This window comes from Astatotilapia calliptera, chromosome 13, assembly GCF_900246225.1.
Source record: "Astatotilapia calliptera chromosome 13, fAstCal1.2, whole genome shotgun sequence".
NCBI classification, from domain to species: domain Eukaryota; kingdom Metazoa; phylum Chordata; class Actinopteri; order Cichliformes; family Cichlidae; genus Astatotilapia; species Astatotilapia calliptera.
The window spans coordinates 28,702,540-28,727,027 of NC_039314.1; the positions used below are offsets into that span (position 1 = coordinate 28,702,540).

General features: G+C 40.2%; 1 protein-coding gene across 1 annotated transcript in view; it reads left to right on the forward strand.

Moving 5' to 3' along the window:
- Positions 1–24,488, forward strand: part of hectd2 (HECT domain containing 2) — a 57,016-nt gene that overhangs the window by 14,573 nt on the left and 17,955 nt on the right. The window contains exons 6-16 of the mRNA XM_026190001.1: positions 507–571; positions 858–903; positions 4,394–4,503; positions 6,473–6,621; positions 6,713–6,836; positions 8,915–9,011; positions 9,154–9,261; positions 11,651–11,783; positions 15,998–16,086; positions 22,223–22,287; positions 22,521–22,614. Of these exons, the coding sequence (XP_026045786.1) occupies positions 507–571; positions 858–903; positions 4,394–4,503; positions 6,473–6,621; positions 6,713–6,836; positions 8,915–9,011; positions 9,154–9,261; positions 11,651–11,783; positions 15,998–16,086; positions 22,223–22,287; positions 22,521–22,614 (1,080 nt within the window). The remainder of the gene's footprint in view (positions 1–506; positions 572–857; positions 904–4,393; positions 4,504–6,472; positions 6,622–6,712; positions 6,837–8,914; positions 9,012–9,153; positions 9,262–11,650; positions 11,784–15,997; positions 16,087–22,222; positions 22,288–22,520; positions 22,615–24,488) is intronic.

Genomic DNA, 24,488 nt, shown 5'->3' on the forward strand with positions numbered 1-24,488 from the left:
GTTTGCAATCACGATAGTTTTCCTGTAATCACTTTTGAATGTAAAATATTTTACATTTGATGGGCCTCATCAGCCAACACCTTGTGTGCAACTGCTGGAGCAAATCCCAGCAGTTGATCAACTGCTGGGATCAGCTTAAGGCTTTTCTGGGAGCTTTTAGGAACTGACTGTAGGGAATGACAATACTCCAGCATAGAAGTGAACTAGTTTTTTAGCATCAAGCATTTAGCATGTTTCTAATTTGATCAGTATTGCACATATTAAACAAGGCAGTCATAGAGATTTTTGGGTTATGTGTATTAAGAGATATATCCTGGTCAAAACTGACTCCAGGGTTCCTCGCAGTAGTACTGGAGTCGTCCACACCTGGTGAGCGTTTTCTCAATTTAAAAGTAGAACAAGTGACCTTCCTGTTGTGGTAAAGGTTAGATGAATATGCCGTTCAGTGTTTTTATTTCTCTTTGTAGGCCTCTGTACACTAAGCTTGTTTTCGGTTGTGTTTTTAGCCTCAGGACATCCAGAAGTCAGTGCTGAAAGGGATCATTAACAGCCTGCTGAGGGAGTGGAAAGGGTGAGACGAGCTCTCTGCATCTTTGTGTTATCATGTTCCACTTATGAAGTTTACTATACATGCTTTTATGAAAGGAAATTATTAACATTTCATTGATATTTTTCACATTCTAATCACTGATGTTGGAATTCTTGTTCATTTATTTTAAATTGTAGTAAAATAGCTTAAAGTAATACCTTGAATCTCTGTTTTGTACCTCTTTGCTGGTGTAGTTATTTGTTATATTGTGGGACTATTTGTTAACAGTGTCTCACTGTGTTCTGGGTTTGGTCTGTTCTTTTTTCAGGCCTCGGACAAAAGATGATCTGCGAGCTTACTTCATTCTCGTTCAGGTACGATTGTGGGGAGTACCCAGAAGGCCCCTTACAGTGAACTAATCTTCATCACAAATCAGTGAAGAAATCAAATAAATGAGAACAGAGAGTACAGCTGATTAAGTCAGATACAGCATGAAAGTGGGAGCTAGAGTGTAGGTGGGTTGCAAAGTGGCTGACAGACTAAAACAGTGCGCCCTGTTGGCAACTTTACACTTAAACATGCATCATGTCTTGATGCATGTTCAATCATCCAGGTAAGGAAATCCCAAAAAGTAGATTCTGTTGATTTGGACATAGAGTTTTCATCCAAGTGACTTCTTCACTATCTGCTACATCCAAATGAACAGAATCAGCTTTTTGGGATTGTCTGCAAACACTTGCTAAGTAACCACTGAGTGACTATGAAACTGCGACAGTAAAAGGAGGTTGTTCAAATGACCTGAAAGACCTTCAAAATAAAAGTTTTCCCTTTCCGCTGAAACCAAGATGTTTCAAAGGTTTAACTTTTACTTTGACGGTGAATGGTCTCCTGTTCTGGTTTGTTCCGTTTCACAAGTGTTTGAAGTCGGGGTGCTGTTGGTGCCTTCGAGCTACCGAAACAACAAGGTTTTCGGTGTAGCACTCTTTGCCACCAGTTTTTTGTAACAACAGTCAGCAAACAACCTCTCACCAAACAGTTAACGTTTACACATTTTTGTCCCCTAATAATCGGTAGTTACCATGGGCTCAGTGACTGGTTTTTAAGCCTACGTCACTGGGACTTGAGAACATTTGTTAAATTTGGTAGTTTTTGCCCATATTTATTCTTATTTAACAAAGACATTTTCATCAAAATGTTTTGTTTTCTTTTTGAAATTTCCCTTTGCTATTCTTCTTAATCTTGCCTCTTGTTTTCATTCCAGTCTTCTGTCTTTCTCTCTTTTTGGGGATCTTTCTTTGATGCTATTTTTCATCTCGGTCTGTCTTTCGTTCTCTCCGTCCAGTCTGATTCCCATATATGGTTTTGGGGATCAGCATCAGATAAAGACAGCAGTCTACAGTAGTCCCACTGTGGTTCCACCCTCCATCACACACACACACGGCCGAGCCAAACTTCTGATTTTGCCCCATTTGACTTTGAGGACTTGTCTCGTCTTTCAGCTCTCATGAGAACATAACCACGCACACACAAACACACAGATCGGGACTGGATGAGGTCATTTTGCAGTTGAGGACTGTTGGTTTCCTGCCTGATGATGACTCTCCTTCCTTTATGGGCTCTGGTTGCTACAAATTCATCTCTTTTTCCCTTCATCTGTGCATTATAACCATTCTCAGACTGAAGTGAGCTTTTCGGGATTATCTCACTCATTTTGTCATTTGTTATTACTTTTATTGCATCCAAACTTGTGCGCGTGCGGTCAAAGTGAAAGTGGGTCACACTTAAGGAAAAAAAGTAAAGAATAACAATCATTTAAATCCTACTTCAGTCGGCCTTTAGCCCTGCAGTTAGTTGAACGAATGAGAGATTTTTAAGGAATTGCAGTAAACCAGCCTTCTCTGGATCTTACAAATATGAACCGTATGTTGAGCATGAAGCATTTTCAATGGAAAACTCAAACATTATGTTCAACTTGAACCATTGTTTTGTTTTGTTTCAACTTGTTTTCATAGTTCTGCCCATTATTTCTTTATGTTATAATGTTGTACTCTCCAAGTTAATTAATAAGAGCTGAGAACATGAGGCCGTAATGAAGTCCACCGGGGCAGTTAACTCTTGTTTTCATTCTTCATCTAAACAAATTTGTCTAGTGGGTTGTTTAAGGGTTGTTTGGATGCTTGTGGGAGACCCAGCAGATTCCCTTTAACGCATGTTCCCGTGATCCCAAATGAAAGGTTTAAGACTGGTGAGTAAATGTTCTAAAAAGTCAAAGAAATCATACACAAAACTATCAAAATAAGGGGTACTTTCCTCAAAAAGAGTATTTTCTTAGTAATGCAAACTAATGAGATATTTATGGTCACTTTATTTTATCTAAAAATGCACTCAACAACAGAAATAAGGAGATGAGTAAGAAATAAAACAGGGAAAATATGCTTATGACAAGCATGCGGTAAAAGCCACTTGGTTATGGTTAGAACATGAATAAAGAATAAACTCCATCAGTCATATTTTCCCACTTCATGATGCTCTTAAACTTATTTTATTTTATCCTATCAAGTAATAAAAGAATAAGAAACTCATGAAAACTAATGTTCCACAAACTTGACTCAGACTCTTGCTCAACACTTCATGGCTTATCCTGCTGATCTGAACAACACCCTAAACAAGCAGCAGTCCACTGGAGAAGGTCCACCTGAGACAGAATCTGCATGTAAATGCTCATCCATAGTGTTCATAGTTAAAAAGCAGCCATCCAGTAATTGGTGTAGCTCAAGTGTGATGTTTTCCTTCTATTTCTATTCCGTGTTTTTCTTGGTTGACTGTCGTCCATGAAAACAACACTGAAAACTGTCCTCTTATGGTCTCGCCTTTGACTTCATTATGTGATAAATTTCTCTTTCTGTTAGAGTATAAAAAGGTAGAAGTAGCTTTTAACTCTAAGTTTCAGAAAGAAGGCTTATATGGGCTATGCCCATCGGCTAATGAATTGTGATTGACAGTTTGTGAACCAATGAGAATGCAGTTTAACAGTCACATCCGCCTCTGATGACAAAAATCCTCATGTTGAGGCTTCACGATGGAGCTTTGGAAACCAGCAGGTGAAGTTATTAACAAATGTACTGTTTTATTCCTTATAACTCGAAATGAGTAAATGAGCCCATGAAGTCATCAGAAAACTGTTTACTGAGATTATCCAGGACAGCTTTCACCAGACGAGCATGCTTTAATCAGTCAACTCAATTGAACCCTTTCACACATAGCGGTCACTACAGTGGACAGCTATTCAAAGGCTGTGTTCTTGCATTTGTGTCAGTGTTGATGGTATACTTGCACATAAACCACTACATAGGACGCTGATGTGTCACTCCATGCCCTGCCACACAGTCAAAACGTATGTTGTCCACCTAAGTGGACATTTAAAAAAAGACTCTTTGAAAAGTACATGTTTAAAAAAGTGAATTTCAAAAATGGTTAACATGGTTAACTACTGCAAGTAAAATGAACATGTGGTTCATTACCTTAGCATGTTCCCCGCATAAATAACAGTTATTTGTAGTATATATTGACTCACATACTATTTAATACAAGACAGTACATGCCCTCATAAATGTTTAAGCAGAGGATACCTTGAATTGTGTACGTTTCCATGGTTGCCATGTGCGTTCACATGCATCCAGGCACTAAGTTGCTGCTCTATCAATTTGTCCTGTTAAGGTCTCTGTTAGTAGCATCATGCAATACATTTGACATTTGTGTTACGATTTCCGTCTCAGTTCACATGTTGGATTCCGGCTTTTTAACTATGTGTTTCTGCTGTGTGCGTGTGTGTGTGTGTGTGTGTGTGTGTGTGTGTGTGTGTAGAACCCACAGTACTCAAGCACCAGCACCTATGTGATCTATGCTCACCTGCTCAGGCAGATCGCAGCTTTGTCTGAGGCTGACCATCACTTCCTGGTTCACTGGTTCAAAAAGTAAGTCCAAAACTCTGTGCAAGCGTCTGTATGTTCGTCTGTGTGTTCGTGTGTGTGGTAACCAGTTTGATATTGGTTCGCAGCCAGTAACAAATGGACCTCACCGCAGTTTAAATAAACAATAAAAATGTCAGGTATCATATTCTGATTGATGTCTCTTTACAGCGTCTATAAAGCTACAGAATATTTTCTTTGTCTTTACATTTGAATTACTTTGTCTTTTACTGATTTTCGTCATCCACACTGGATCTAAGGAGAGAGGATTTTGTATGTTAAAGAGATCGTGCAGCCTTCTGTGGAAAATGTGGGATTTGAAGCTTTAAATAACTCGTGGATGTGTGGGCGGATTGGCTGTTGTCATCTTGTTTCTGCAGCAGGGTTAGCAGGTGATAAATTGTGAGATGAGAACATAAATTAGGCAACTACTCTGCTTAGTCTCACTTTCTTAATGCATATCACATACACAGTTTTGAGGTTTTATGAATCTCTGCTGTCGTTTGGTGCAAACCCTAAAATTTGACAAAACACAGCACTCGCATTCTTTTTACATCCAGCTTGGTTTTTGTCTTCAGCTTTGCTTTCCCTACTCTAATCAGCCCACACAGTGCGACCTGCATGCCAACACTTTCCCTTCTGGAAAAAAAAAAGTTCAAACGTGTATTTGTGATTAACTGTCAAGTATAATAGAATTGTTCTACTTAAAAGAGTATGCTTAACTACTTGACATCCACCAGGTCACCAATAATCTGTCCATGGCTTGAGTTTTGTTTTGGCAAAATGTTTCTGGCAAAACTTTAGAAACTGCAACATGTTACATTACAAATAAAGAGTCATACATCAGCTGTTGCATCTTTTTTCTATGTGACTGTTCCAAATAGGCATTATATTATATTTAAAAAAGGGGTCAACATAAGCCAGACCCTACCCTAATCATAGGTGGGCTGCTAGTGACTAGCCGGATGTTAAATAGTTAAAAAAAAAAAACTCATGGCGAGTTACAACATTGTGTGCTAATGTATTGTAGTTGTTGTCTGCTGTTGTGTTACTGTACACATATTATCTGCTTTAGCTTGAATATAGAAAAACATCATAGAAAAGTTTTATCAGGTCATCTTTCATTATATATTGTTTTGCTAAGAACACGTTTGGTGAATCTGTCAGTGACATACTACATGACTAAAACTGGTGCCAGGCAACATATGACTCAAATAGTCTATACGAGCAAGGGAATGGAATGGAAATCTCATTTCAGCTTTTTGTGGATGCTAACAAGGACACATTTGTTTTAATGTTTGAGAATCTGCTTGCAAAAACCCAACAAGCTGTAGTCCAAAGTTTTATTCAGAATGGCAGTAAAAAAAGTCTTAGATCCAGTCCTTATGGTGCAGGAACCCTGGACGTGAAAGCAAAGACTGGAAGCTTGTTTGGGAGTTTTAGTATAAAAGAAATTTTTCACAATGTCAACACAGTAATCAACAGTAAGAGATTAATAGTTATGGGGCTTATGAAATATTAAACTTCTCTCCAATAGAAAAAAAGCATGTTTATTAATTTATAAATTTCTTTATCTTATTTAATTACATTGTTCCTCACTGTCCAAATATAAACTTTGTCCAGCTAGAAGACTTTAAACATCACACACAGCCTGAAAGCACAAATGTAAACCAGCTTCTGTTCGTCTCCCTCTCGGCTTGAATGAGGAACATTTGAATTCATGCTGTTTGTGGTAATGATTTACTAGCAAGCTGCTTCAAATTAGAAGTTCTGTTTAGTTCTGCTCAGATCCAAAAACCAAACTTCTCCAAAGCTGCTATTAGTTGAAGTGTAAACATCTATTTTTGTGCACATGTATATTTCAGGGTGCAGTTTGACTCTGCCAAGCCACCAGTATTAACTCCATGTATCTGTGTGTGTGTGTGTGTGTGTGTGTGTGTGTGTGTGTGTGTGTGTGTGTGTGTGTGTGTGTCAGACTGTCTGCAAGGCGTTTCAGACAACTGGTAGAGCGCCTCCTGCAGTTCATCTCCACTCGCCTATTTCCAGCAGAACCAGATGAATTTCCTCCTCTGTCCAAGTGCGCCTGGTGGATTCCCTCTGCAACCAAAGTGCTCAGCCTCTTCAGTGAGTCTCTTGCAAAACTAATAACATCTCGATGTCTGCTGCAGATGATTTCTGTCACATTTGACTGTTATTCTTGTTTCCCTGTCCTCAGATGCAGCCAACAGTGTCTCCTCCCCTCCAATCATGTCCTTCACTGACTTTTACAACATTACTCTTGAACACATAGATTTTATGGAGGATTATAGGAGCTGGCAGAACTATGGCAACTCAAATAGGTCAGTTGTGTTTTTTCTGTATACATTAAACTGTATGAATTTTCCATCTGGTTCAATCCTGCTAAATCCTGATGCTTGCATCATTAGTAAATCTAAAAGTCATATCTTGCAATTAGGTTTGTTTTCTTTCAGCCAATACTGGACAAATTACCTGCCAAGAAATTTAGCTGAACATGATTTTCAATTTAATCGCAAAATTTAGTGTTCACTTGAACCGTTCTTTAGAGCACCAAAGGCGATAGGATACATTTTACTTCCAGGACTTCATTTGAGTCATTTTGCAATTTAACAATAATCAACTTTTAGATGGACATGACCTTTTTGGTTAAAATATTTACATGTATATATATATATAAACTATCATATAGAAAGGGTGTGATAGAGGGCTTGTCCTGGTGAAAATCCCGGACGAGCCCCCAAACATTTTCTTAGTCCATAAATTGACAATGTAGTGGAACTAACGGCATATAAGATGGCACCATCTTGCTGTAATTCTATGAATGTTAAATGATGTAAATATAATTATAAAACACATAAGCTTGAACCAATTTTATTATTAGATTCAGGCTTCTTAACTAATATCTTAACTAACAAACTTTTAAAACCAAATCCAAAAAGTACGACTGCTTGTATCATCCAACTCAAGTATTAAATAACAAAGAAATTGAAGGACCAAGGCTTACTGTAGTCGACACCAAAGCCAGCCATTCTGACCACGTCTGGCTTTAAATGCATGCATAGGCTGATAAGGCATAACTGAAGTAATATTAGGTACCAGAACACTTTGAATATTTCTTTCTTTGTTTGTTGTTATGGATTGAGATATGTTGTATTACCATATAGATTTGTAGGAATAATTTCTTGCTAGCATAGATGCATTTCTGTTCAAATCAAGCATCTTTACTGCAGCATAATAAACTAATGAAACTTTGACATTAAATTTACACCACTGCATGTAATGAAATAGCTGACATCTCTCACTTTGGTGGGGCGTACCTCTTCGGTGACAAACTGGCGCAAACGAGACCCTGTTGTAATTTTGTATGAACTAGGCATTTATTTTCTTTCTTGTAGATCACTGAATATGGTAGTCAGCATGTGAGTAGTTGATTTGTTGCTACGTAACAAGTTTATGGTTGATTGCAGTAGCAGGTTATGCTAGAGCTGCTCATTTCTCATGGATACACAACTTTTCCACAAAGATATGTTCCTGAAAATACCAAAAAGGTAACATACTCTACTTTAACTTGTGATTCAAATCCAGTCATAACCCTGGGTTGCTCTATATAAGAGACTAAATCAATGTCATCTGGATTCAGATTGGTTGACCAATAATACAAAACCTGAATGACTCTGATTCACTTCACTTTTGTTATTCAAATCTTCATCAGTTTAGTTTTGTATGAACTGAAAACTCTCCAGATTTCAGCAATAAATAGAAAGCATAAAATGCTGTACTACTTTGTAGTGTAGTAAAGTATAGTACAGAATAGTAGTAATGATTGGTTGATGATATAGTCAGTGATGACTGATTTTTGTCAAAAAAAAAACAAACATTTTTAGACTTGCCTGTAAGCTCCTATTAGAATTGCCCCTCCATATTACAGTACATTACCCTGAGTAAGTGCTACTCATGACCAAGTCATCTAACATCCCTTTGAAGATTCCTGGAAGTGAAATTGAGTATCTCCTCAAAAGCTGAATAAAGTAACGCTTCCACAGCTGCAGTTTATCCAGAACTATGGAAAGACTTGCAGAAGCCGTGAAGTTCGTTTCACGCTGTGTCACGGCTCGTTAATGTCTCACAAAGAAAATGGATCTGGAGTTTACAGTTGAAATGACCGGCTCTTACAGCCTCTGGCTGGTGTGGTGGGGGATTTGTGGAGCTCATGTGGCTTGGAGGGTGTAGACTTCAGAGCCTGCTCATTAGGGTAAAGTATAGAATTTTGAAAACACTTGAAAGCTGGTCAGAAATGCAGTTACAGAAAGACATATTTATGAAACTGCTGATAGAAAAACAGACTAAGAAACTCTGCCTGAGAATTATTAACTATTCTTAATTTTTTCCTCTTTTTCAGGTTTTCTTTCTGTCAGTTTCCCTTCATCCTCTCGACGGTGGTAAAGAAAGCCATCATCCAGAAAGACTCGGAGCAACAGATGATCAGTCAGGCCAGGGTGAGTCGCACATTAACAAAGCCTGATTCCAGCCTTAAAATATTGTAATAAGGAAACACAGAGCAGGCAGATTTGCTGAAGCTGTATATGAGCAACAAATGCTTGTCTGTTGAGTTTAGGATTCTGTGTTTTTGCTTCACAGCAAAGTCTGGTCAGTAAAGTTTCTCGCAGGCAGAGAGTGGACATGAACCTTCTGTTTCTCAACATTAAAGTACGACGAGCACAGCTTCTCAGCGACTCACTGGATGAGGTTAGTACATTCACAAATTTCAGTTTTTGATGTATAATCATTTTACAAGACGTTTAAACATCTTTTAAACTTTTTAAACTGAAATATGCAAGTTAAAGCATGCAGTGTAGACTGGTGTCATCAGGGCGTTTATTAATTAGAAATAATGTGAATGTTGTCTGATCTTTAATGCATGAACAACTGCCATGATGATTATTTATTTTAAAAAAAGAAAGATAAAAAAATCTCCTGCAAATTCCCAATGATATCTTTCTGTTTTTTATCAGAAAGTTATTTTTATTCCAGTGCGAACTGGAATTTCTAAATTCAGTTTCTCTGATTTTAGTGCTTTATGCTTTATTTTTGGTGGTTTATAAAGGCTGCTTTGGTAATCTTAGTAGAAAGTTCCTTTTAGGGGCAAATTCAGGGGCAAATTGATAACATGTATGGCAGTTGCATGGAAACCTATTACTGATTACTATGTCTGATTTCTGATTTCTAAAAACAAATCTGAGAACCCGTTAACCCATCAGCTGACAAACTAAGGGCACAAATGCTAGCAGCTGTCTGAGCCGAGACTTCCTGATGTGTCTGCCAATCATAGTTTATGATCGTTAATAAATTAGAAAAAGCTAATAAAAACCTTTTGTCCTCTTTAGACAATGCCCAGTGTTTTTGAATTTGAATTTTGGTAAATGCATTCTGTTTTTTGCTGTCCATGTTTACCTGGTCAGTACCTGCTCATACATGATTGGTTATTAAAATTAAGACAAACCAGGAACATTCATGTCCCTAAAAACTCATCCTTTGTCTACTATCTTTACACATATTTATATGCAGATATCTGAAGTGACCTTGAGCCATAACACACTGTGAATTTATGTTTAGTGTGTTTTAAATGTCCTAATGCAATTTTAGTTGATACCAGAAAGCCAATCAGAAAACAATATGTTCTTTAGAAATACACAAGCACAGATTGGTGCAGGTTCAGCGTCATTTAATGAAAAATGAGATGTGTTAATGTGCCTTCTCCACTGAAGTACTGAGCAAAGATCGTGAAAAAAGAAGGAACTGAGGAGAAGCTCATGGGTGTAAACTGGGATTTTTAGGACATCTGAGAGTGTGATAACAACCAAAAACCAAAACATTTCTTAAAATGTTGTTTTAAGCAAGGGGGAAAAATTGGAAACTTGTGATGTGGGAATACTGGGAATATCGGCCAGTGAATATATAGACCCTGCCATGAGGATCAGCAAGTATGCCTTTAATGTTTTGCAGTCATGTGTCACCCTCAACCTCCGTCAATCTGAAATGTAACCGTAAATCTGAGATAAACACTAAAATCCAAGTCTAAATTATGTGAAATGTTATTTTCTTCCTGCAGTGAGGTTCAGACCAAATGTCTTTCATTTTGGTCTTTAATTGCTGGTCTGTCCCTGTGAAGATATTCAGTCTGCAGACACTGAGGAATACATGATCACAGCATTTTCATACTTTCATTTGAAGAAACCATTTAGCAACTTAAGTAACAGTGTTTATGGGAAATTATAGCAGAGGATGTCATTTTTTTACCCAGAAAATATTTCCGCATCTACTTATTTTCTACTGCTTCTGTCTGTAGCAGCAGTCTAAGCAGACCAGTCCTCTTTCTTGGTGACCTGTGCCTAAAGCTCTTGTGGCGTTCTCAAGCCAGAAGAGAACCATAATCTCTCCATCATATCTGCACTGGAATCTTTCCCATGTTGGGTGTGACTGGAACACCTCCACAGGAGCCGTCCAGAGGCACCTGGTCAGCTGGTCTGATTTGATGTGGAGGAGCAGCAGTTTTACTCTCAGCACCTCCTGAACCACTGAGCTCCTCACCTAGTCTGGGAAGCAGAGCTGAAAGTGCCTCTGCGGGCTCTTGCTTGCAGTTTTCATAATTCCTTTCATAACTTCTTCCCTCATCATGACCATAGATGTGGGTAGGAGTGTAGATGGACCAGTAAATCAGCTGCTTTTGTCATATCTCTCTTTACCAGAACAAATAGCATCCACATCCCAGCAGACACCGCAACCACTGGTCTGTCAATTTTGCATTTGCTGACTTATTGTTAGCAATGCACAACTTTCCCTGGTGCTCTACAGGAGCCAAATAACCCATAATAATGGGCCTGATACCCCAGATTTCTTAAGCATCTCAAACAGGGCACCATAAGAGCAATCACACACCAGTTCCACAAAGCACATGCAGAACAGCTGGACACAATATTGCCAAGGCGTGTCACCCAGGATAACCCCACATCAGACGCTTCAGGCGCTGCAACTCTTACCCATCCAAGGGGTACAAAGGTTTCTGCAGCAAGTGTTTCTGCAATGCAAACTGAAACGAAATGTGTGTGTGTTTGTTTCATCTCTTTGTCGCCGATAGCTGACGAGGAAGCGATGCGATCTAAAGAAGAAGCTGCGGGTGACTTTTGTCGGGGAGGCGGGGCTGGACATGGGCGGCCTGACGAAAGAGTGGTTCCTGCTACTCGTCCGACAAATCTTTCACACAGACTACGGTGAGTCAGGGTTTCAGATTGGAGGTCATTCACACTGAAATATGAGCTGCTGGGCTGTGAGTGTCCACAATCCAGCCTTCATCATAAAAATGGAAAAAAAGCTTTTCTTTGAATAGGTCTCGAGGGAGCAGCTGAGAATAACAGATAAGGTTGAAAATCTGGAAGGTAAATCCCGTTTGATACAAAGTCAGTGGAAAGTGAAGCTGTATTTTATTATTGAAGTCAAGCGGAAAAAAATCGTATTTTTATTGGATAAAACGGAAAGTACATTTTTATTAGACGGAGGCCTCGGTGGACGTGCTTTGTGAGTTTTCGGGTCAGTGAAACTGCAGCGGGAATAAGTGTCAGATGGCTGAGAAAAGTGGCCCGTGTTGGTTTTGGCAACTGTATAATTAGCTGTCATTTCAGTCTGGAAGAGTTCTTATTATGATGGTCTTCTTCTCTTGTTTCTCTTTTCCTTTTTGTCTGTTCTGGCTGCCTGACTGTAATTATCTCTGTTTGCCATTGTTGTCACTGTGCCTATCTCTTTCTCAGTGTTGCTCTCTCAGTCTTTTAAACTCCTTTAGCTCTGTTTACACGATTTATTCCAAATCTAAAGCCAGACACGGCTAAGTCACTCCTTCTCGTTACAGTTGCGTTAGGCTCTACAACGACCGGTAAAACTATCACATGTAAAGTTGCTCGTGTTTGATGTGACGTTTGCTCGATGTGACAGCTTTAGAATAAAGACACCATTATTATTTAGATGGTTCAGTGTAAGCCTTGCTTTTTATGCGTGTCCCAAGTTTTGACTGGCTCTGTGTTCAGCCTCTCAGCTAGAACTTGTTTTTTTCCCAGTAGCTATTGGCAACTTTTCCCCAGTAGCAAGAATGCTGGACAATGGAACAGCTGGAGAAACTGTGGAAACTTTACTTTTCTTTCAGTAAAAGAAAGAACTCGCCACAAAAAAGGCAATAAAACGGAAAATACAGTCAAATGAGAAGGAAAGGCCTCAGGCAGGCGTTGACTGGACGGAGAGAGATCCTGGACATAAGAGGGTTTACTCCGTTATTATTTCTAATGATAGGAATATGAGTATTTTTCCAATACTCTTCTTTTAAAAACCCAAGAACCTCCCATCATATTGAAACCAGTAGCTCTGTAATGCAAAGAAGTGCTTGACTGATGTTGCAGGTATCACTTTCACCTTATAGTTTAACACTGATTCTGGAGAAAGATGAGTACTTCTAAGGCCTATAATGCCTGTTAAAGCTGGCTGAAGTAGTCCAGTTTGTAAAATTGCAGCAGAGGGGAGACTGGTGTGACTGTCTGCTGTGCTTAAAACAATCCCTGCACTTCCTTTTCCGACACTGATTACTGTATTTGTGTAATAGCTTATAGTCGTTAACTGTCAGCGTAGACTTCTTCACACTTAATATCTTTAGTGTCTTACTTGGTCAAGCCAGCGTCAGCAACCGCAACAAACAACCTCCTCAAGGCCAAGGCCGCCTCTTCCCCATCGTTCCACATGTTTAGCTTCTACCTTCACATTCTTCTAAATTGGTCATTCATTGCTCATCCTTTTATACTTATAAAAAGGCCATTAATCTCTGGCTCTCGTCTACAGCATGTCATTTATCCCGTCTTCCTTTTTCTCTCCCCAACCAGTCGCAGCAGATGGCCCCGCCCCTCCCTGAGCCACCAAAGTGCTTGCTCATAGGGGGTCATATTTTCAGATTGTTGGGTTATTTCTCTGTATGTATTATTGTAGGGTCTATCTTACAATATAAAGTGCCTTGAGGTGACTGTTGTTGTGATTTGGCGCTGTGTAAATAAAATTGAATTGAATTGAATAGAGTTTATTTCTCAGTGGTATTGACGGGTTTTGACCTGCTGTTGTGTTTTGGCCCCAGATACATAAAACTGAATTGAGTTGAACTTGCTGGCTGCTCCGCCTTTCCTTTATAAGTGTCTGTGTTTGACAGTCACCAACAGCTGAAGGAACCTGTAGTTCCTTGGCAAGTTTTCACACATTAACTAAGATTACGTGGACCTTTGGTGGAAACGCAGCGAAAGACTCTCACTTCCATGCCCGCTGGTAATGTGGATAAATAAATCTTAAGTAAAGGGCTCAAATATTTCCCTTTGGAAAGGATTCAACAGTTTCCTAAAACAGCTGGAAAGTCTAGTTTTAAGCAAACATGAAACAAAGTTGAGGAAACGGCACATTTTTGGGGACTATTTTCAGTGGTGGATTACTACACGTGTGTGTGGGATTCACTCAGGACAAACTGCAGTGTCTGTTCGTGGTAATTAAAGCGCATGTCGCACAGCATAGTGCAGCCATGTGTTATTAATAGTTCTTGGAGAACAGCAGCGCACAGATGCATGGGTTATATCAGCCTTTAAATACATACACAGTGCTTCATAGCGCCATACTTTCATTGTTGGTTTTGCTCTTTTGGGGAGACAGTAAAAAATCCTTTAATGTGAAGTCTCGATTGAACGCACTTATCACAAACAGTTATTTTATTCACCGCTTTCCAGCTGCGCTGTGCTGAGTTGCACATTTCACAAATGGTGGCGAGTTGGTGGTTAACAAAAATCATTTAGATCTCAGTCCAAACTGAATTTCTGTGAATTGTGAGGAAAACATTTCTCAAGCCTTTCTTCCTCCATTTTTCAATTCAACAAGTGTGTTTCCATCACTGCCGCTCCAACATTTCCCCTAACTGCAAAATGATTCTCACATCACGTCTGGGCAAAAAAACCCTTTTTACAATATTGATATAGCATTTTCTCCAAGTTTCGGCCGCGTCCGTTCAGCCTTTGTAGTTCAGTATGTTGGAATTTGCATAAAATATACTCGAGTGGAACCAAGCGAGCGTCTGCCTGTGCATCTGCGTTTTCTGCTCTCTGCGTCTCCGCTCTGGTCAAGTTGTTCTTTCCATCGTCGTTCCATCTTTCCGCGGTCGTCTGTGTTTGTCGGTGCCAGGGGGATGTCGGCCCAAAGCAACACACTCAATGAAAGCTGTGTTCCCCTCATTAGCAGCACAGGGAAATCCCCACCTCTGCACACACACACACACACACACACACCCAGCTGCACACAGACAGGTGTATGCGCACACACACACACACACACACACACAGGCTCTTTTATACATGAGGTCTTTTCCATTTTGTGTGTTCAGAGATGTGAGTGGTCCAGATGTGAGTCTCCACTCTGAACAGACTGCTGCTGTTTCTTTCAGTCACAGCTGGAAGAGTTTCAGCAGCGCTCGAGTCTCAACAACTTGTGTGTTACTTTTTTTTAAAATGATTTATTTATTTTAATTAAATATTTAATATGCTTAGGACGTCAGCAAGGTGCTGCAGTTGCAGAGAAACTCTAATCAGAAAAGAGGTGATGTGACTGACATCCAGCAGATCAGCAGTGAAACAGCAAAGCTTTTCAGGTGGAGGCTAAAGAAGCGTGTGCTATGTACACACCTACACATTACACCTGCAGCAGTGATGTAATCACATCATTGATGCCATTGGACTGTCCTGGTTGACACACCTCTACAACATTGATGGAAGTTGGGGACAGTGTCCTTTGCTTGCTGAACTGCAGAGGCGGTCACCCTTTGAGAACCACAATTCCCTTGGAGGTGGTGCACACCTTCTGATCCCCCTTCTCACAAATTCCAAATGTGCATTTAAAATTCCACATGAGGGGAAGATGCGAACCAACCTCTAACTCTGATATAGCTCAGTGATCTCAGTGATGAACCAGGCACTCTTTCAGCCTCGCATTTCAACTTGCAGGGCAGTCCAGTCGACACTTTCCCAAACCGCGCTGTTTGGTTTCTATCTCCGCTTGTGTTCAGAGTAACAGCAGTGCTTTTGATTTCAGTGCAGTTTTACTGCTACTTTCCAATTCGACTCAACCTAAATCCCTTTTCCCCCAAGTTTGGACAGTTGATTAAAAGTCCTGAGTTGAAAACTTTAGGTGGACACTTTTTAATTTAACAGGGACTCACTGATTCCGGGAAAAGTCCAACTACATGTACCAGGTGTCTTTTTTCTTCTGTCTTTTCTTCTTCAGACCCTCTGTTTGTCGTAAAAATGACCTTTCCTCTTTATTTTTTTTTGCCTTCATCACTTCCTGTATCCTTTTTTCTACCAATCAAATGTATCGAATTAAATAAAAGAGATGTGTTCAATCTAAATGTAGTACTTTCTTTTTTTAGGGATGTTTACCTACATGAAGGACTCACGCTGCCATTGGTTCAGCAGTTGGAAGTGTGACAACTACTCTGAGTTCCAGTTGGTCGGGACTGTATCCTTTATGAAGAACAACAACAAACATCAGGGTATGTGCAAGCTTTAAATGTTGTTTAAGCGCTTTATAAATGAGCTCTTTGGAGGTCCTAATGAGCCTAACGAGGTTGCCTACGTTATCCGGTTCAAGTTAAGAGAAGGACAATAATATATATATATATATTTTTTTTTAATGAACGTGCATCGGAGCAGTTTGTTTAGCACCTCCCACGTTAGCGTTTTAATGCGTTTTCATTGTTTTTGTAGCTGCAGAGCAGTTTCACAGCATCTGCTTTTCTGCTCTAGACAAAACTGCTGAGTTTCTGGGAGGGTCGGACTATAAATGCGTGTAATGTGCAGACGGGCACAAATAACCACACACAGGAGCTTTCCTCGTGCACTCCCCTCTGACGTAGCAAACACTCCTCCGTTTTAAACCGCAAAGGAGAAAAAGATACTATAATGTGTGTGTTTAGGCCGTGGGTCTGCACATGTAACAAATACGCCTCGCTCTGTGGAGGCTTTTTCAGCGCAGCACATAAAATTGAATCGACGTGGTCAGAATCATTTTTCCAAAACAAGACCTCAGCGAAGAGCTTCATAACAAATACAAATAGAATCACAGCAGGTTTGTGTGTTTTTAAATAATAAATGATATTAAAAAAGTATGTTTTTATCACAGACTGTAAACCAAAAATGGACACAGCCTAATATAGAATTGCCTTAAACCTGCTTTTCATTGGGCAGCAGAGGGCAGCGTCTTACATTGCAAAAGGAGGTCTGATTGTTTGCATGTTTATGAGAAAATGATTGTAGTGCTCCTCTCAGTAGGTTTGAGTCATATTTGTTGTTAGTGTGAGTACATGAGTTACATGATCAGCCCAGTTATAATAATGGCCAGCAGGGGGCGCTTCCTTTGCCTTCCAGTTGTAAATCTGTGACCTCAGTAAACAATTCCTTCATGAGTTTTTGGTTCAGCTGCTAGTTTGAAGTCTTATTGATACAACTTTGTAACCGGCAATAAAGCATGATATGCTTTATTGAAACTGTGACATCATTACTTCTGTCTTTTATATACAGTCTGTGTCATTAAGTCAATGCAAACGTTCAGTCAGCAGTGAAGCTCATCACTTATCCTTCTGCTTCAGCCTGAAACGCACCAAAGATCAGCTGTTTTGCTCCTGCTGTTTCAGGGTTCTCAAAGTGTGGCTCACGGGCTATAGGCGGCCTTTGGTAGCTGTTATGTAAGTGCAACAAGTACAGACGCACTACAAGCTTTTCATTCATCCACAGTTAACATCATACAGGTCAATCTGGAACAAGATTAAGTTAACATTTGTCTTCAGTTTCAGGTCAGGAAATTTAACAGCAAGCTGTTAAAACAACATAACGTGAACGAGCACAAAAATGACAATTCTGAACATAAAGCACGATCCTCTGAGCAGATGCATTACAAACACTAATGATAGGTTTTATGTTTCCTGCATTATCACATGTTGGCTCCTTTAACTGGCACCCAGTCCTCAAAGATTCTGGTCCAGTTTCTCTTCCCTTTTGTCTGCTCTGCAGAGTTTTGTAATAGAGTTACTACAAAATGTACTTCTTTGTCTTCTACAAATTCTGTTCATGCATCAACTCAACCACTCGCTGAGTTTTCAGGCACATAATTGCCGTCTGAGTTTAACTCGCGAGCATCATAGTTTCCATTCACTGCATGTTAGTGTGTAAGTACGCAGAAGTCACAGGAAGGTGGATGTGGTGGATGGTGGGAGCAGAGGCCAGGGACTGCAAGTCCCCTCTGTGGTTACGTTTTAACAACAGAAGCACTTTAGTTAAGGTCAGGGAAGGATTGCAGTCTGGGTTAAATACAGTAAATACAACACACCATTTATTCCTATTAAACTCAACTACAATGAATAAATAAATAATGTGAATACAGTATTATATACAGTAAATCCATCTGGATGCTGTTTTACAAGACTGGGTGTTAGTGTGTTAATGTGAACTTTAAAAATTAAATAAATTTTTTACTGCATTGTATCCGACAGCTTTCTGACTACAGGCAGCTGCACCTTCCCACCTTCTTTCAGGCTGTTGGAGCTAACTGCACCGTGTGTAGCTTGAAAGTTGCCACGTGCAGGAAAAGGAAATGATAGTCAGGTGGTCAGAAATGTAAAATGCCTGTTCTCCAGTCGGAGGGCTGAGATTAGCTTCAATTTTTCACTCAATTTAAAATATTTTCAGTTCATGTGGACATTCCTTCATTTTGACTCGGCCCCACCTAAAACGGACCTGCATATTTTTGCATTGTTTCACTCACTTTTTACACATTCATGCACAGCACAGCCTCCCTGTGTTATTATTATCATTCTTCTCTCCTCAATGAAAGTTTATGTGCGCGTGTGTGTATGTGTGTGTGTGTGTGTGTGTGTGTGTGTGTGTGTGTGTGTGTGTGTTCATAGAGTTCATGTGTGTGTAATATGTGGCCAGAAAGTGATTCAGCACTTCGGGCTCAGTTACTAGCCAGCTGGGAACTGTCAAAAGGTTACATAACCTAATAGCTGCCGTTCCTCGCCAGGTTAGTGAGTGTGTGTGTGTGTGTGTGTGTGTGTGTGTGTGTGTGTGTGTGTGTGTGTGTGTGTGTGTGTGTGTGTGTGTGTGTGTGTGTGTGTGTGTGTGTGTGTGAACATAAATCTGTTTATTGAGTCGCACACTGGGGATCCAGCGTTCAACTTTAAGTTCCCATAAACGTAAATTTTTGGGATGAGGCAGTTTTCGGTTACAGCGGCGGTTAAGGTCGGAGTACGTCTTCAGTAAACGAGTCCTCTGTAATGAGGGAAACATAAATGTGCAGTTGTCGAATCAGTGAGTGAGCAAAAGAAGAAAGAAGTGGAAATCTGTGTACTTACACGTGTGTGTTTGCTGCTGGGTGTTTTTTGCATGTTCCACATGTGTGTCTGTGCTGGGAGCTAATTTATCTGTCTCCCTGGTTCTTGTGTTGTCGCCATGGCAGCACTGTATCATTGTGGATATGTGGCAGAGGGCAGGGAGAGAGTGTGTAACAGAGACTAAACAGAGGGAGATAAGTGAAAAGGAAAGTGGTGCAGTGGGGGGATGTCAAATGAAATGACAGAATATAAACAGATGTAAACAAAGTGGAATAAACATTGATGAGAAAGAGAGATGAACACGTGGAAAGATGAAACCCAATTTATCTGCCAGAACACGGGGCTGAAATAAAGTCCAGCTGCAATGTTTCCAGCGCTCTGTGTGTAAAATCATCAGCTGTTGAGTTACATGTGCTTTTATACGCACTATACATACTTGTTTTGTTTAAAAATCTTTTTGTGTGTATATTAACAATCACAAAGACTAATGGAACTGCTGTTTTACTTCACATCCCTAATTCATCAGTGCTCAGATCATTATTTCACTTATGTTGTGTTTAGTCTTTGTTTCTGGCCACACAGACAGTGAAAACCACGTTGCAGAGGTGGTCAGAGTAACGACCGTCAGCCACTTACTTAGCCCCCACATTTATGAGGCACAGTGTGTCACAAACAGAGAGGGGGAGAGCGATGATGAAAATAAAAATAAGAGCTGAAAATTAAATTTTTCACCTTGTCGCATGGTGCAGACCAACGGGCACATCCTTACAGTCTTTGCGGGTTCCTGAGAGCCTGGAACGGGGATCCCCCGAGGACAGCTTCCTGATTATTTAAGCCTGAATTTGGTGAAAAAAGATCCATATGTGGTAACTAATCATATTATTTTTAATGACCAAAAAAGAGAATAATTAATAACTGGAGGAAAATCATATCTAGCTTAAAACTATTAGAATGTCATTATTCTACCTTTGGTACCATGTTGTAATAATTACAATAACTGCTCTAAAAATCATAAACGTCTGCAAGAAGAAATTATGTAAAACTAACACAAAAAACATTTTCAGTTTCATTTGGACTGGAGATCAGCTGCATCCCAGTGAAAGCGTTCAAATCTGTATTTTTTATGATGATTGTTTGTTTGTTTCTCTGTTTTCTTTGTTTTTTTGGGTTTGGACTTCATAACCAGGAGGATTTGTGATCGAGCAGTCATGTGCATATGTGGTTTGCATGGATAAGGATAACATCAGAGCAGAGATGTAGGCGAACGGGAGAGGCCAAACCGAATCGTTAGTGTGAACGAGTTAAAACGGCATTTTCTAACCCTGGCTTTGGCGTGCAAAACATCTTTTGTTCAGCCCTAATATTGCTGCCATCATCACACCCTGTAAACCTTTCTAAAGAGATTGTTTGCAGACTGAGAGTCTTTGTGTAAGGAGGCCAGCATGCGAAGGGGGCGGCTCCACGAGGCGGCCTCTGTGTCAGCTGGTGTGTGCTAATTTAATTGAAGCTCTAAAGTTTTGTGTTAGTCGTCACGTACTCTGATCTGTGTTTTGTAATGAAGTTACCACAGAGCAGCAGCGATGCTGCGCGATGCTGCGCGGTGCTCCGAGTATTCCTCGTCAAGGTTGTGACGAGCTGTGACATAAAACCTGTTCGTTTATCCAGCACTTCCTGTGTGAAAAACTTATCAGTAGCAGAATTAATTTGCAGATTTTACATGTGACTTTGTGCCTCGTTAGGTTGCGGCGGCGATGAGAAAACTCTGACTTTAAGGACCAGAAAAGCAAAAAGAAGGAAGGAGAGAGAGAGAGAGGGATGGAGAGGGGTTGTGAAACGGAGTGGGCACGTAAGGAGTAAGGAGAGGTGGATAAAGAGATAAAAGACAGAGGGAGACAGCTTTGTTCATGCCTGTCCCATAAAGTGTAGATTTATGAACCAGGGCTGCTAAATGCTTTAAGGTGCCGTGCGTGTGTGTGTGTGTGTGTGTGTGTGTGTGTGTGTGTGTGTGTGTGTGTGTGTGTGTGTGTGTGTGTGTGTGTGACTTCTTAATGGCCTCCTAAATGGTTGCGCTAATGGTCCAGTTTATGTTTGTTTTCATGTTGGGGCCTCTGTGTGTGTGTGTTTCTGTGTGTGTGTGTGTGTGTGTGTGTGTGCGCACAGAGAGCGATTTATTTATTTGCATACATGTGTGTCACCTACCTGTAACAGTGGTCTTCACATCACAGACGCACACACTCTCAACCTACACGCACAATTACACCACATCTGGTCGCCACATGCGGCAGCTGTGAGCAGTTTGTGAGTGTGTAGGGCCGCCGCCCTTCACATAGAAAATGAAGAAAAAAATTGTATGACCATGTGACATTCACAACGTGAACTCTCTATCACCTACACACACACACACACACACACACACACACAGAGGTTGACATCGTAACGTTTGCTCTGCACAAAAGAGAAATAAATTTGTTCTTTTGTTAATTAGATTAATTGTGATATTAGATATTGTAAATGTGCGCAACACTGCGTAAATGAAAGTGTGTGTCTGAGAGCTTCGTGCTCGGCACAGATTAAACGCTCTCGCCTCCATCTGAGCTGCAGTGTTAGCTGCATGCTTCTCTCCGTTGGCGGATCAGGTTTTTTAATGAAAAGTGAAATGTTTGTTACTGAAATATAATTTAATATTGCTGCTGGCCCAGAGGGCAGTTCCTCCAACAGAGAAGTGCTCTTGTTGGGTTTGGGAATATAAATTTGAACCTTCTGCACGTTTCCCTCCAGGTTCAGAACCCCAAAAGTTGTTTCCTGTTATATGAAAGGCTCGTGTAACCATTAGCATATTTGCAGTAACATGATGATAGCTCACAGGTAAACAATGAAGGGCACAGTTTGTTTGTTTTTCCTGACCTACATTTCCCTTCTGCTAAAATTTAGATGACTGTTCATAAGTTCAATTTGTTGGTTTTATTTTTATTTTTTTACAGTAATTTCACAGTTTCGCCCACATTCAACACTAAACAAAGCATTTTAACTTAAGAGTGGAAATATCAATCAGTCAATATATTAATTAAGTGACATTTGTGTAGCAGAAAAATACAAAACAAATATACAATAATAGACAACTTAAAGTTAATAATAAAGATGAAAACAAACTTAAAACAAAAAAGACCCATAATTATTCAGAGTCTCCCCCCGAGGACTGAGAGAAGCTTATTTTTACTTTGCGTTACATTATTGTGTTGTTTCCTCCTTAACCTCATGTCTGATCAGCTGATGGGCTTAGCTGTTTACAACAGCATCGCGCTGGACATCCACTTCCCTCTCTACTGTTACAGGTGGGTGAGTTTCCATTCCTGTTACAGTGTTTCTTCTTCTGCAGAATCTAAAGTGTAACGCTGCTGTCAGCGATGGATCACCTCACAGCTGCAAAAGCTTCCTGTGCACGAGTTGCAGCTAATCATAGAGATGCTGTAGAAACTTTTGCTGATGTTTCAGACGTCACAATCCAACATTTAGAGAGAATAATATGAAGTAACCTTTAATAATTGTAATTCTTCTGTTCTTACAGGAAGCTCCTCACACCACCCACTGTACCATGTGACCAAAATGCCCTCGTTGGCATGGCAAATGCCACCCTGGACGACCTGCAGCAGATCATGCCGGTAGGTATTTCATTTACACCTCTTCGGCTCTCTAGTTAGAGACTCAGATTAGCTTCATTATAAAAAAGACTGACTTTATGTTCTCTTCAGTCAGTTTGATTGTGCTTGATGGGACCTGTGCTGTGTTTGGACAGGATCGTCTTTCTCTTTCTTTTCATGCTTTGGAAAAGAAGGTAAACCCTCAGCACATATAGGCTGTGCCAAAGGTACTTTTTGTAAAAGACACAGCGGCACAAAGTCGTGTTTTAAGCTGGGAATGCTGGTTGGGTTGCACTACACTAACACGTTTAGGTTTTTCTTTTCTTAAAATCACATGTAGGAGCTGTTAAATTACTCTGGAAAACTAAAATCTTGTAATGTTGAACCATTTTCACGCTTACATTTCTCTTGCCCGCCACTAGAGGGCGCCAGAGTTAAACTTATGAACTCTCCGGCTCGCCTTTCACCCTCGTCTTTCCCATAATCCTTCTCTTTGAGGAGTCTAAATTTAACTCCATGCACTGTTGTGAGATTGGGGTTAAGTGATTTAAGTGCCCTGCATTCCTCTGACCTAGCTTCATGTGTTCTCCCGCTCACATTCCCTTGTGTAATTTTCACAGTGCTGGGTTGTCTTTTCATGCAGTGTGCCAGCCCACAGCTATGCATGCTCATTTTTCATAGATTTTCAAGATTTTTTTCGCTGTGTTTTCTTTGATTTGGTCAAATTCACATTTAACTGTTGATGTAACAAATAGTTGGAAACTTTAGCTTCATTTGCCGAGTGCTCCCCCCAGTTTCTCTCACACCTAGTTAGTAAATTTCTCTTTGCCTTACACACACTTTTATATAAAGTCTATCACACACGCAGCTTTGGGATTTGATAGTAAAGCATACCGAGGGTCTGTGGCTTCATCGGTGTGCTGTCAGAGGCTGTTTCCTGGTTTCTTTGTAAACAGTTCACATCGCACAACGCGGCGAATAAATCACAAAAGATGTGGAACATGCAAAACATTACAGCCACCAAGTGGCAAAATAAAGCATGAAAATCACAGACAGTGGCTGAAAGGGCTGTGTGCAGCTCTCAGCAGAGAAGCATGTTCAGTCTGTAAAGCTGAACCCAGAGAGAGCTCATTTCCATCGATGGTATCTGTCGTCTTGTTCTTTTGGCCACTATTTACAGCACCACGTATCGTCACCATAACAGACCGTATGATGACAGACTGCACCCATAATCCACCTGTCAGTCTCTCACTACACACGCCTATTCTGTCATGTATAAGATCCAGAGATACTCCTTCACTCCAGCTGAGTCGTGTAGAAACCAAACTTGGTTTTCTTTGAGGTTATTATGCAGAATAAATCACTGTACACGTGCCTCATCACTTGGACTCGATCATTCTCCGAGCAGCATAAAGATTGAATTGATGCAAATTAATTTTGATGTTGTCTCGTTAACTTTGAGAATGTCCGAACATCAGAGCGCCTCTCTTTGGACCACAGCGTTGGATAAGCCGATCGACATCCATCCTGATCAATGCAAATTGCTCAGATTAAGAAATAAAGTAAATGCAATTTGTTCAGCGTCTGTTATTTTATATTTTATAGCAGGTAGTGATGTTTTGATGTGCTGACGTGAGTTTGACCTACTTCTGCTTTCTGAGTAATACTTTTTTTTTCAGTTTTTCTGACATGACTCTGACTCTTCCGTTTACTGTCGCTCTTTGAGTCACGTCCGCACCCGCTGACGTTTCAAGATGTGATGAGACAGCCCTACAGTATTTTTGATGGGGGCGTGTTTGGCTTTGAGGGTTTCACACTTTGCGTCTGTGCGCTGAGTATTGATGGAGTTTCTAGCAGCTAAGTGAACTGGTCAGATGTCTCAAGATCAGTTTGTT